Genomic DNA, 13979 nt, shown 5'->3' with positions numbered 1-13979 from the left:
CTCGTTAGAGCTTCCCATCTCCAAAAAACTGTCAGGACCACCCCAGCTCCTCTGGCAGCCTCCAGCCCCCCCAGCTGGCAAGGCCTCCCAGGCCGGCTGCCAGAATGCCTTCACCCCTTCTCTGCCTCCGGCTAACGCTTGTTTGCCTCTGCAATTTTTTTTAAGGATTCATGAGCAGATGGTCTTGAAAACACAGCACTCGCTCTCCCACTCTCCAAGAGAACAAATGCAGTCACCCTCCACTAATTGGGATGAGCTGGACTTTTTAAAAAGTTAATTAAAATCTATTTATTAAAAATGCGTGAATTCACCACCACCTGCCCTGTGGGCATCCCAAGGGTATCTCTCACTCTGAAACACCACAAGGAAGTGGGATGACTTCAGCTGAAAGGTAAGGAGCAGGAGCCTTGAGAAAAGAGACTGAGAGGGGATCTGATAGATGTTTATCAGTATCTGAAGTGTGGGACACAGGGGGAAATGGGCAGCCTCTTCTCAGTGTCTGTGGGGACAGGACAAGGGGCGATGGCCTCAAGTTGGAGCACAGGAAGTTCCACACCAACCTGTGGAAGAACTTCTTCATAGTGAGGGTGAGGGAGCCCTGGGACAGGCTGCCCAGGGGGTGTGGAGTCTCCTTCTCTGGAGAGATTCCAGCCCTGTCTGGATGCCAACCCGTGTGACCTGTCCTAGGGACCTGCTTTGGCAGGGGGTTGGACTTGATGGGCTCTGGAGGTCCCTTCCAACCCCCACAATTCTGTCATTCAGGAGCAAGGGATAGAAAAGTGTGTTAGGTTGGGGTTCCCTCCCCCCCCTTTCTTTTGGCTCAAACTAGAGCAGTTCTGGCTTTGAGGCCAAGCTAGAACCCATTTCTGGGACAAAACCATCCCAAAATCTCAAACAGTTTGTAAAGGTTCAGCCAGCCATGGGGAGCATCTAGACAAACATGCTTTGCTGGTACTCCTTGCCAAAGCAACCAAGAGTCACCCTCACTTCTAATTTCTCGGTGAGGATTTCAGGCTGCTGTTCAGGTAAATGTGTAATTAACCTCTCTGCATTGATTGGAAGCGACCGAGTCCCTGGGCCCCGTGACAACAGGAACTTCATTAAGTCGCTGCATCATCATGCTGCAGCACAGACTTTCAAATCGCCTTAGCAAGGTATTTATCCACCCCTATCTCACTTCTGGGGCTGCAGTATCTGGAGGCCTAATTAGGGGTAACTTCCCCAGAACATGGAGGGTCATTCCCCACTGGGCCAGGCCGTGCATCATGCAATGTCTCAAGAGGATGATGTCAGGGAGTGATGATTTCAGCCGTGGTACCTCCTGGCCAGAATCCGGGACCCCATGTGCTGCTGTGACAGCTCAGGTATATGCAAGCCCTTGGACAAGAAGCCCTGAAGAAAACACACCAGCTCCAGAAGTTAGGGATTCTCCTGCCTCAACATGAGCCTATACAAAGAAGATTCATGCAAGCCCATGGTATGAGAGGGGGTGAGCCTAGAAGAGGCTGGCTGCTAAAAATAGAAAGCCAGTTTTGTCTTTTACTCCTGTGGTAGCATCACAAGCCTGAGGACACAGAGAGGACTCTGTAAACACTTCTACTTGATTAGCTGAATCCAAAACGGGGAGTCCCTGCAAGCAACATAAACCAAAACAATTCAGATCTGAACTGATAGGATTTGTATTGCATTTTTTATGTTGGGAAACCAGTTTCTACATACACAGTCTATAGGCTAGAAAGAGAAGAGATCCACTGCTGGGTTAGCAGATGTGGAAATACTGGAAATAATTTTGGACTAGCACATGGCTGGCCAGCCTTTGGTCCCTAAGAGCAGCATCTCCATGGCCCTGCCTGCTCCTCAAGCCCTTGGCTGCCGCAGCAATACACCCATGTGAGACCTCCCAGAGCAGATGCAATGAACCTTGAAAGGCTTTTTTTTCCCCTGACACAGTCATACCACCTCTTTGAACAGCATGAAATGTTTTCTGCTAGTGAAGTGTCCCTACTGGGGGAGCTCACGGGGTCTGTTGCAGGGTGGTGGGCAAGGAGGGAAGCGGTTGCTTTTCTGCTTCGCTGCTAACATGGCTACTCCAGCCTCCACACTTGGGCCTGAGTCGAGGCAGGCTTTCCACAATGTCTCTCCCAGTCCTCCTCTGGCCTGGATCCCTCTGATCCCACACAAAATTAGGTAAAACAATTTCTTTTCCTTTTCCATGTTTTAAAATAAGAGAAATATAGCTGGAAATGGGAGAGGCTGAACTTCTTGTCATTCTGAACTGGCAGATGTCCCACTGACTTCAGCGGAGCACAGTGGCCAAACAGCTGAGAGAAAACTAGGTGACCCCCTGAGGCCTCTTCCAACCTGAGTTACCGATCCCATAAGCATGTAATAAAAAAAATCTCAGTCCTCCCTAGCCTGTGTCTGGGTTTTCACTGTGCATCCTGCTACATACAAAGGGCAGCAGGGAGAAAGCTGACTCCTTTTCTTCATGCAGACACAGGTAGAGCCCAGCAACTTGGAGTGCAGTGATGGGAGCAGAAGGTCACCCAGATCTAGGTTGGATGTGTGCTTCATGCTCTCTTGAGCTTGCCAGCACTAGAATGACATCCCAAGTCCCAGGGCTAATCCCAAGTGCTGAAGCCAAGGGTCAGCTCTCCTGCTGTTACAGAAAGACATCGATCACCAGCTGCCCAGTTACATTATAGGTGACCATCACTTTCTGTAATGAGGAACTGGGAGGAACCAAAGGGTTTTTACTAGTGTCACAAAAGAAGTGCTCTCAGGAGCACCAACATAACAAGGGCAGGCATGGTCCTGCGAGCTGCAGCACGTTCCAGCTCCCGGTGTGCCCCACTCCTCCCTCCCACAAGCAATCCCTGAGCAGACACTGTCCCAGGCTCCAAAGTGCTCATCAGCCCATCGGAGCTGCTCCCCTGCACCCGAGCCCACCTCCTGACATGGCTCTTTGCTGTTGCTGCCGGGCACAAAATCCCCTTCCCTAGTTAACATTCAGCGAGCAGGGTTCTCTTCTGCCTGACACTGCTGTTCTTTAATTAGAGATTGACAGGCTGATTAGCACTCTGGGCTACAGAAAGATCAGAAAAAAAGAAAGCGAGAGAGATGTTGTCCTTTTCATCAGGCTCATTTTTTGATACCTTCTGTTGCTGGGGAAAAAAAAATAAAAAGAAGAAAAAAAAGGATGTGTTTCAGTCCCTGATGCAATTCTTTCCCCAGAAGGATTTCTCATCAGGCTGTCCTCACTTTGAAAACAGTATGTTGGCTGCATGCATCCTTTTTTTCATGTCATTCTTGGATTCAGGAACATAATATTAGGCTGAGGCCAACTATTACACATTACATAATTAAGGGCACCAAGGCTTGATTTAAAGGACCCGTAAATACAAGAATGGGAAGGCATTTGAAAAGATGGTGTTCATTATATTTCTCAATTATATGTACTTTTCCCTTCATGTGAATCTAATACTCTCAAAACTTGCCAAAATGACAACCCATGGGAATCTCTGGTAGTAATATAAATATAGATATCTATACAAACCAAAGTAATATGTTTAAATATCAACTTTAAACTAATCCAGGCTGATGAGCAAGGCTCTACCCTGTGCAGAACATCCCATCACTGGCTTGGGGGTCTGTAGATCCCCTCCCTCTTCTGAGAAAAACTGGGTTGAAAGGGAGGAAAATGCTGTTGGCAGCTGCCCCCAGGGCCAGAGAGGGAGCCTGAAATGCTGCAGGGATTGCTGCTTTATTTTGTTTTGCCGTGGCTCCAGAGCTGTATGAGAAGGCATCAAATGGAGCAATTCTGAGGGGTGCAAAGGCGCCGATGTCTTTTGCACCTCCACATCGCCTGTGATGGGCACTCAGCAAGGGTGGCGTTGCTGCTGTGGGACACCACAGTCATACCCAAGCAAAGGTAAGCCCATTACCCTGCCCAGGGCACAGCAGCATGCTCGTCCACACACCTCCATGGGCTCGCAGGAGCCCTAAGGTGGGTCAAACCGGAGCTCACAAGGACTTTGAGATGATGATGGGCTTTGTGGAAATCATCTCTTTATAGTACTTAGGTGTGTGTCCATATATCTAGATCTCACCTACTAACCTCTGAGGTGTCTAATGCTCTCAGAGGGCAGGAGCATGAGGAGGGACTGAGCATGAAAAGGCTGCCCAGGATGGGTCTGTCTGGCCTGTCTGAAGTCTGACCCAGAGGACACGTCACAGGCTGTTCCAAACCCGCTCCAGCTAACTTTGCATGCTGGGTTTGCCTGCCTGCCTTCAAATGTCACTGTTGTGATCTGAGGGTATTTAACTGCAAGTAAGGAGATGACGCTGAGCGAAGGGAAATAGAGGTTGAACATCAGGAAACACTTCATAACAACAAGAGCTCTCAGATACTGAAAGGTCTCTGCAGGAGGTGGTGGAAGCCCTACATTCTGCGCCATTAAAACTGGAAGGACAAAAGGCACTAGAGAATTCAGTGTAGGCAGGGGCAGCACCTCTCTGGGCTTGTTTGTATATTGGAAATTTGGGTTACAAAATAAAGAAGTGAGTCACACATGGCAACAATCCAATCCAGGCTTTTCGGTCAAGACCACGTCCCCACAAATTGTACAGGAACATGTTTTAAAGTGATTGGGATTATTTCTAATTTACAGGAGTCAGTGAGATCAGCATCTTTCCTTAAGATTCTGCTCAGTCATTCCTCATACAAAGCTGCCAATAATTCCTTCAGACTTCACGCCCCGGCTGCCACAGCACGGCTGTCAGCTGCCACGAGACTCAGGCCACCCTTTCTTGGATCCATTTCCAATTTAAACCATCAGACTCAGTTTGTGTGACTTCTTGGGGGAAAAAAAAGGAATCTAGCCTTGGTTAACTTGAGGACATTTGCATTCTTCAAATGCTGACCCTGAAACTCACCTTCACAGGCCATGCAGAAAATCCTGAGGGGTAAAAATGATTCCTGAAACACACTGGCATGAGTCCATGGGATTCAGTAAAATCCCTTCTCTTCAACGAGCTAGGACATACCTCTACTTTTTCCATGTGGTTTAGGATCAGACCCTCTCCTTGCAAAAAGATGTGTACACACCCTTTTCTGTAGAAGAACATTTCAAACATTCACTCACTAAACCTTGTTTGTTTGGTTTGGATTTTTTCTTCCTCTCTCAACACCTTTTTCCAACACCTCCTCACAAAATGCAGGTAAATTTGGAAGTGAAAACTTAATTCCAAATCAGAGAGTCAAAACTGTTAGGCTAGAGATGCTGAGGAAAACCAGACATTTCTCCAAATCAAAGATTTCATTATGTGCTTCAACACTGAGCCTTGGCTGTGCTGAAACAACCCTGAGTGTTACCTACAGTGGGAACTGGGGAGTATCTGTCTCGTGCCCTCGTGAGATTGCTGGTGAAGTCTGAACTGATAATTTTTTTTCTCCTGGTTTCTGCTTTCTTGTACTCAGTGTTGTTTTCCAACTGTCTCAAGGAAGACTGTGCTGCACACCCCATGTCCACACTGGTATTGCTTGTTGGCACTGCTGTGCAGGCTGGAGAGACTGGGAAGCCACTGTGATGCACAGAGTGATGGAAAGGGAGCACTTTCGGGTACAGACTCTAATTATAGCAGGAACAGGGCCACAGGAGGGTGGCAGAGTAATGCTCTGGGTTCCTCTCTGTTTCAGTGAGCGCTGGATGAGCATCTGTAGAAGCACAGACTTGACAGCAGGTCACTCACTCTCAGCTCAGTGTCCTCCAGCAAAGACCAACTGGGAGTTGTGGTCTTCTACTCTCTGACCCAGACAATAAATGTATGTTCCCATGGACTGGAAGAGGCCAGGGAGACATACCATGAAATCCCTCCTCTACTCTGTAACCGCCCATGTGTGCAAGATGAGGGCCTGAACCCCTATGGGCTCGGTAAGGAATCAACCCCTGATGGCCTGTGTCCTGGGAGACACGACCCATGTACATCAGCTGAGATGGGTTTTCAGAGGTTAGCAGCTTCAGTTTGCAATGCCTAAAGAGAGTATCTGCCCAGATCTGGGACAGATCTGAGCATCTGCTACCGCTTTTAGTTTCTCTTGCTCTCTTCCTGCATTTTCCTGTAGTTAACTTCTGAGCAATTTGGGCTTTTGTACATTCTTCTGGCCATTACATGGACATCTGTGAAGTGGGGGATGGATCTGATGATTCAGAAGTTACTCCAGAGGAAAGAATCAAGCAGTGAAGTGCTCTGCTGGATCTGGCCTCTAGTGTTCTCATCACCACTCTACGACTTCTTGATCCAAAATACAGAATAAAAATGGCAAGAAGAATGTTTTCCTTTGAAGGGGGGCTGTAGTTGTATTCCCATCAGATCTCTGAGTGATAGCAACAGTGGGTTTTGCTATATCATGAGAAGCTAAAGGCAATATTGTGCTTAAATCCTGGAATAGCTGAAAAAAAAGCCTGGAAGAATGATGTGGCAAGTTCTTGAGGCTAGGATGGAGATAATGAATGGATGCTGCTAAGCAGGAATGAATTATAAAGGATGTGGCTAAATAAAAATGAATTATCAGCTGAGCTAATGGAAGAGAAAAAGAAACTGCTATTCCATAGATCCTGTGTGGAGGTCACCTTGGCTTTCCACTCACACATGAATATTCACTGACTTGGAATTGATCTGTCCTTAATCTAGATTTATTTACAATGAGGGTCTCAGCACCTCTTACAAACGACACACATTTGAACATGCTGAGGTCTGAAGATCCATCTGATGATCCCATGCCTCCTGGAGAGCAGTTTTCTAATTCTGAAAATGAGTCTGCATGTCAGTGAGGGAGAGGTTTCTTCACAGTAAACAACAATAAAACAATCAAGCAAATCATCTGCATTCTCTGCTCTCAGATCCAGTCGTCATTTAAGACCCAGCTATGATTGCTGCATTTATATATTTTTATCAGGAGATCCAGGGTTGGATCCAATCTTCATTACAGCAATGAAACTCATTCAGTCAAGGAGGATACACAATCAGAAAGTGAGGCACCTGTAGTCCTTGCCCTCTCCTCCCAGCCTTTCTAGATCTTTTCCAGAAAAAAAAAGTCATTAAAGGATTAAGGTATCTTTCCCACATCCTAGTTTACATGGTATCATCCCATTGAATTGAAAGAGGGGTTATTCCAGATCTTCCAGACTGTGAGGAGAAAGACTGTTTGGTCACTGCTTGCTAAACACATGGCTTGATGGCAATGTAGACAGGGATTTACAAACACTCTGGTCCCCAGTCTGCTTCAAAAACCCTAGTTACAGATTACATTCTTAGAATGATTTGGAAAAAAATAGGGATAAAAAGAAAAGGAGAACATGATTTTAGCATGGTGTGTTTTTAAACACATGCAGAAACAGAGGAGACTGAAGGCCTGTTAGCAAGGAACCCCTCTGCTGACTCTGCCTTGCCTGTGCTCCTCAGAAACTTAGTTACATGATCACTGCACATAGGGGTGGTTCAGAAATATCTTCAAGTGTGTGCTCATTTTAAAAGTGCATCTCTAACTTCAGCTTAATGTTATGGCTTCTAATCATAAAGGAACCTCCAGAAGAGTTCTCTCCATTTTCTTCACCTGGCACAATTTCTAGTGCTTTCAGCTACCTCTTTCCCTGCTTCTTTCCCAATAGCATCATGGAGCAGAATGCACATAGAGCTTGATCCAAAACCCACTTCCTCCCAGGACAACAGCACTGCAATCACAGAGTCACTCCAAGTTTCTATGGAAGAAATAGGAACTGGACCCTAGATTTTCAGAGCACCATGAATATTTTACATTTTAAGTACCACCTCTAAAGCCTGTCAGTATGTCCTCTCTGTCCCAAGCTTAATCCCAAGCCTAGGTTGTGTAAAATGAACTCTCTGGTCTTGGGTTACTCAACAACTGCACAGAATTTACTTTTTCCAGGTTTAGGGCACCCAAATAAAGGCCAAGAATTTACTGTACCTCCCAGTCCAGAACGGAGGCCTGCCACTGAGCTATCTTGTCAATGTTCTCCAACCTCCGCTTCCGCTCGTTGATCTGTAGAGTCACGTTCCTCATGACGGCGAGAGCAGCAGCCACATACCTGTAGTCACTGTCAGACACAGAAGAAAAGTCCATGAAGCAGAGCCCAGTGTGCAGCACAAGAGCACAGGGGTCTGTCATTAGCAGCAGCAACACATTACTTGAAACTGGAAGTGTGTGTGTGTATGAGAGTGAAGCCAGCCAGCTCCTCAGCTGCTCTGCATCGGCGACCGAGTACAGCGCAACGTACAGCAGCTGTGAATCTGGCTCTCTGAAGTCTGAAAGTGCTCAGCTAAACCAGCATCCCCAAGGAAAGTCTGAATATTTTAATAGCCTGTGTCTCTGCACTCGGATTTTCCCAGTTTTCAGATGAACATCAGAAAATATTCTGTAAGTAGACACAAGGTCGGGGCGCTTTCCAAGCCACGGGCTGACCCCAAGAGTGCCATGAAGGATTTATCCCATGGCATCCACTCTCACTGCAGGCTTCAGGTGAGCAAATCAAAGCCATTTTTTCTTTCTTTTTTACTTTTTCTCTGGACAGGCCTGTGAGTGTAATGACAAAGAGTGAGAAGAGACTCCCGCCAGGGCCCGCAAAGATGATGATCAGTCTTTTCAAAAAGTGATGCTGAAATCAATGCCATCGATTTCTGCCTGGTGCCTTCTTTTCCATTCCAGGGAACCTTAATGTTCATTTCAGTCAGAAAGACAGACAAGGCCAGCTGCCATTATGCCACCATAATATATTATTAACTTAAGGGCTGGTATTGATTGCTGACTAATGAGAAAAACTGTGATCTCGGGCAGCTGTAGGAGGAATAGCTTCATTGATTATTGCTAAGAATTGCACTGGTGACAGCCAAAACGGGGGTGAATGCTGTGAATTAGATCCACGTGATCCAAACAGGATAAATATTAAGAAACAACCACAAAATTATATACAACAGAATATTATTTGTTATTTTGCCATCCTATCTTGGATGGAATCTTAGCAGGCGGTTTCAATTTTTATTCAATTCTTCCATCAAAATTCTAGCTGAGGTTAAAAAAATCCCATACACATTCCAGAACATCAGGACTATTCCTTCAACAAAGCAGAGGGGAAGAGAGGACGGGTTGTCTGACCATCCATCGTGATACACAATGAAGAATTTTTTGTGCCTTCCTTTGTGAGACCATCTGTATGAAGAGAGTGCCTGGTTGTGTGAGGGAGAAATGGAGCTATGCCAGAAAGACATTAGTCTGGTCTTCCAAACATCCATGAGGAAAATAGGTAAGTGGCTACGGCCAGAAAGGATCTGTAGAGGTAGGGAGAAGTGTAGGGTTCAGAGACAGTCACTAACGGTCTCCTAGCAATTATGCTCATGCCAAGAAGGGAGGCTAATGAACGTCTACCCATTAGTAGAGTCTCCCCTTTCTCACCTAACAGGCTCCTACACTTAGCTCCAGCTCAGTCATGCTGCAGGAACGCTCGGGACAGCAGCAAGCTGCACTTCGGACCTTCATATATTTAATTCATATTAAGCTGGGACTAAATCTTTTAAGAGGTGAACAGATGTGGCTTTGTGAAAAATTCAAATGAACCAGTCTCCAAACAATAAGCAATTGAAGGGAGCCAGGCTCTGAAAACACCCCCATGCCTGCCTCCATGCCGAGCAGGCTGGTGCCAATCAAGCTGGGGTTTATCTTGGTAATGCTAATTCACTAATTCTCATGTTCTGTTTGAAGAGAAAACCCCATGCACATTTTTCTTTCACACAGTAATGAAGAAAGAGTCATGACTGAAGTTTTTGGGCTCACAGCCCATGGCTGTGGCAAAGCTGGCAAAAGCTTAGAAGAAAAAAATAACAGAAGCAAAGCATTTGGCCAGTGAAATAATAACAGGACAGCATCAACCATGAAATTAAGGTAAATAAATTGTTTGTCCATTATATCAGGGCTGCAGTGACCTCTTTCCAGTGCTCAATCAGAATGCAAGTCTAGACTCTTGCCAAGTATCACATGGTAGCTTGGGGGAGAGTGGTCAGGTCTCTGGTTTCAGCTCTGTTGTCCTAACCTGGCACACAGAAGATCCACAGCTCTACAGCTCACAGCACTGTGTAAGTGAAGGGTAGATGAAGCTGACATCTGGGACTGGGACTCCTGGTCCTTTTGGAGTTTTGCCTTACTCCACAATGGTTCAATTGATTTCCACAGGATTTTCTACATATTAAATTCCAATCAGAGTGTCAAAGAGACTCCTAATCCAACCCATGATCAGAGAATCACCAAAGGGTTTAGGTTAGAAGCGACCTTAAAACTCATCCAGAGCCACCCCTACCATGGGCAGGGACACCCTCCCCAGCCCAGGTTGCCCCAAGCCCCATCCAACCTGGCCTCAAACCCCACCAGCGATGAGCCCAATTTCACTGTCAGTATCAGTCCACCCTGTAACGATCCAGGTTCTGTTTCAGACTCACGATCTGTGTGCACTGCCAAACTGCACCACACAAGGCTCACTGCCTGGTGAAGGGGCCCAGCAGAAGCTCCTCAGCTGGTTTCTTGGTTTCTCTCCTTCACAGCTGACCCTGACTGCCCTGACCTGCAGGTAGCTGTTTTTTCCCATGTCTTTTGTTGTCACAACATGACATTCCCCAAAGACTATTTGCTTTTCCATTCTCTTTTCTCATCCCAGCCCCAATCCCAAAGCCAGAATTACAAGGGCAGAAAATATTTCTATTTCAAGTGGATAAAACCAGCTGCCCAGGTTTTCTGCTCAGCTGAAGTGCAGAATTATCTGCTGGTAAGACACACTCTCTGTGCCTCTCTTTCCCCATTAAGCTTGCCTGGGATGGAGCTGGGCTGCCTGGAGGATCGGTTCCTCCCAAACTTTTTGGCCTCTCGAATCAGAGGAGTGGACCCTAAGGAAGCTTGGTGTAACCACCCTTGGTGTAACCATCTGTGTTATAACGCCATCCCTCCACAAGCCTATGAACTCTCCAGGGTATGCCCACACCAACACGAGCACACCATGCTCCTGTGCTGAGGTGAGGCACAGGACACTTGCTGGCTGTGTGCAGGCATGAGCTTCACGTACGCTCTGTTACAGCTTTCAGGGGGCTTCTCTTCACTAAGGCAAGGCAAGCAAATATAACCCTGCTTTCCCTTCCCAGAAAATGAGGAAACAAGAGAACACATAACATGTCCACGGCTGTGTCCTAGCACTGACACAACAGAGTATAAAAGAGCTCTCAGCCAGAATCAAGTAATTGTTGCATAACCACAGGAAAGGTCTGAGTCTCCTCGGAACATGACTGTATCTGATTACTTAACAACATGTTGATTTTAAACATCCCAAAGGAAAAAGAAATGTACTCCCAAAATAATTCAACCCTAGTGTAATCATGTTGTCCACATCCCCTTTGGTACTGCCACCAAATAACTCAGAGAAGGTCAGTTTAAACACAGACCTCTTCTCTCTGCGGCTGCTTATGTCTTCCCATGGTGAAGCAGCATCTGCATTCCCACTGTAAGTACAGTGGGGACATCACGTGGCTGGTAAGGAGAAAAAGCCACAACATTTGGGATCCTAGAGCTGGTTTCTGATACCCTAATGTTCCCATGAGTCCACTCCAAGTTTGATTTGGTCTGGTTATGAAGCGAAAACCAGACTTTAGGTCTGGAGCCAAAAGGATGTCCAAATCGGCCTTTCTGAACTGGGCATTCAGCTGGTATGAATCAAACTCATGGATCAGGTCAAAGCAAATCAATACATCTCTGTGCTCATGTCACATCCCTTGGAACTTTTAGAGCTGGGTTTGGGGAAAATACACCAAAAAAGAAAGAAACACTTGAAGTTTCTGAAACATCTGTGGTCTTTTTTGTTCTCCAAAGCACTTCTTTTCAAAGGGGATTTGGAGAAAGAAAAGTTGGCAAGGTAGGAGAAATTCTAGTCTTAGGGGGCCTGATTTCTTCTTTCACCTTATTTTTATAGCAGTGTACCACAAGGGATAACATAGGTACTATTCTTGATTTACATTAGGTCAGAGTCATGTTCATTGCCCTCAGCAGCAACAAAGGAGATCCTGGAAATTTTGAGAAGTAATCAGAACTGCTGGGTGGCTCCTCAGAACCGCTGGGTGGCTCCTCAGAACCTTAAACCCATCAGCAAAATCAGCAATGGAACCAAGCTGAAAAGCAGAGCATGTTCTCAATTCTCCCCAGACCTGAGCGTATTCAGGTCTGAGCTGCTGATCCTGACCTTCTACTTGCTGTGTGCTGAGGTCTTCTTCAGGATAAAGAAAGGAGTCTTTCTGACCACTGAATGCTAATTACATTTTTTATTGTAACTGGTAGCATCAGAAAGTCCATCCAAGGGTAATTAGTTCGCATGTCTGATTATAACACAGATGAGTTCAGCTCCATTGAGAATCAGCGCTTTGAGAAGCTTTCTAACTGTCTGCTGAACCTTTGCCCTGCTTCAACTTATACAAGATGTCGTGAGGAGAAGAGCTGGACAGAAAAAAAAACCTAACCCCTGTGTGTGTGCAGAGGCCAGGTAAAGAAGCCACGAGCAAAACCCTTCCCTACAGCAGGAGGTCAGCGTACCTGTGATCCTGTGCAGTGTACTTCAGTAGCTCTGCGAGCTGCAGGGGGTATTTGCAGATCTTCTGCACCGGTGTCAGAAGGAAACCATCTATGGCAATGTCAATCATCTGCTGCAACAGACGACAGGCTTCGAAGAAATGCTGGTACCTGCTATCCTTCATCAGCTTGGAAAGCTCCATGCACGCGTCCAGGTGATTGTTACAGTACTCTGAATAGATCCAGAAGCCATCTTGCTGTGAGAGGCAGGAAAAAAGGGATGCACACAGAGGGGAGCCCACGTCAGACAAGCTCTGTGAGCAGTCAACCACCCGACTTATCAACGAGAATACATTACAGTTAAAGAAGAATTAAAGAATACTCCAAGCAGGAGGAGGAGGACTGATGCTGGAATACTTTTTCTGCTTGAAGGAGGTGCTGCATGGTTGCTCTGGGGGAAAGGGAAGGTGAAAAGGGACCTGCCTACATGCCACTGAGGTCTCTGCAGATACAGATTCAAATGGACTGGGGAGTTCCCAACTATATGCTTCACTCTGAATTCTCCCTGCACCTGTATCTCACAAGGGAAACGGAAGGGCATGGAATATTCTGCACTACGGAACACTCACTGATGTGCAAGAGTTATTCTGAGCAGTTCCTGTCTCCTGACTTTCTCTGCTGTTCTGTCACCCCTCATAAAAGCAACCCCAGAACTCCCAAGCAAAAGTGCCAAACCATCTTACATGTTCAAGGAAACATGGTCCGATTTCACTGAGATGGGGGTCCTCGTTGTTGTACTGTTTCTCCAAGTCCCGGACAAAACCCATCTGGAATCTGTAGATATCTTCAATGTTCCCAAAGATGATTTTTAGCTGTTCATCACTGAACATATCCCGCCTCTTCCGGCACTGCTTTAGGTAACCCTGCAAGGAGCAAGACAGAACAGTCCATAAAACAGCCCAAACACCGAGGCTGCTCCCAGATTTTTCTTGAGGAGAAAACCAAAACCAGGAAACAGCTCTGAAAACAAGATCCACTTGTTATGGAGATGTAGGAGACAGCATGTAGACAGTGTGTGTGGAGGACAGTGCTGGGTTCCTCCTCAGTGTCCTTCAGCATTCTGCATGCCACAGTTTATGCAAAGGAAAGGCTGTCCAGGGATCTCCAGCAGCACAGTTTGAAATGGCTCCATCCCTTCCTGTGCTGCAGAGGACAGACAGCAAGGGCTGGTACAGCAAAGACTCATGTTACAGTATCCTATCCCTGTCCCTTCAAAACCCACTGCCTCACAACACCCAGCACCCTGGGTAGCTCCTACAGACATTACTGTCTCCATGTCCCCACCAGTGGCACATGACCCTACAAAGAA

At 46.5% G+C, this 13979-nt stretch overlaps 1 protein-coding gene across 3 annotated transcripts in view; it reads right to left on the bottom strand.

The window, feature by feature from the left end:
• ARHGEF9 (Cdc42 guanine nucleotide exchange factor 9) overlaps positions 1-13979 on the bottom strand; it is a gene marked incomplete at its 5' end in the record, with an annotated part of 119257 nt that overhangs the window by 26900 nt on the left and 78378 nt on the right. For all 3 annotated transcript variants that reach the window (XM_084269024.1, XM_084269025.1, XM_084269026.1), the window contains 3 exons: positions 7988-8117; positions 12635-12867; positions 13354-13533. In XM_084269024.1, coding sequence (XP_084125150.1) covers positions 7988-8117; positions 12635-12867; positions 13354-13533 — 543 coding nt within the window. The remainder of the gene's footprint in view (positions 1-7987; positions 8118-12634; positions 12868-13353; positions 13534-13979) is intronic.

This window comes from Gallinula chloropus (genome assembly GCF_964237585.1).
Source record: "Gallinula chloropus genome assembly, chromosome: 11".
Taxonomy (NCBI): domain Eukaryota; kingdom Metazoa; phylum Chordata; class Aves; order Gruiformes; family Rallidae; genus Gallinula; species Gallinula chloropus.
Note: the sequence above shows the minus strand (reverse complement) of the source record. Positions and strands in the feature narration are given on the sequence as shown.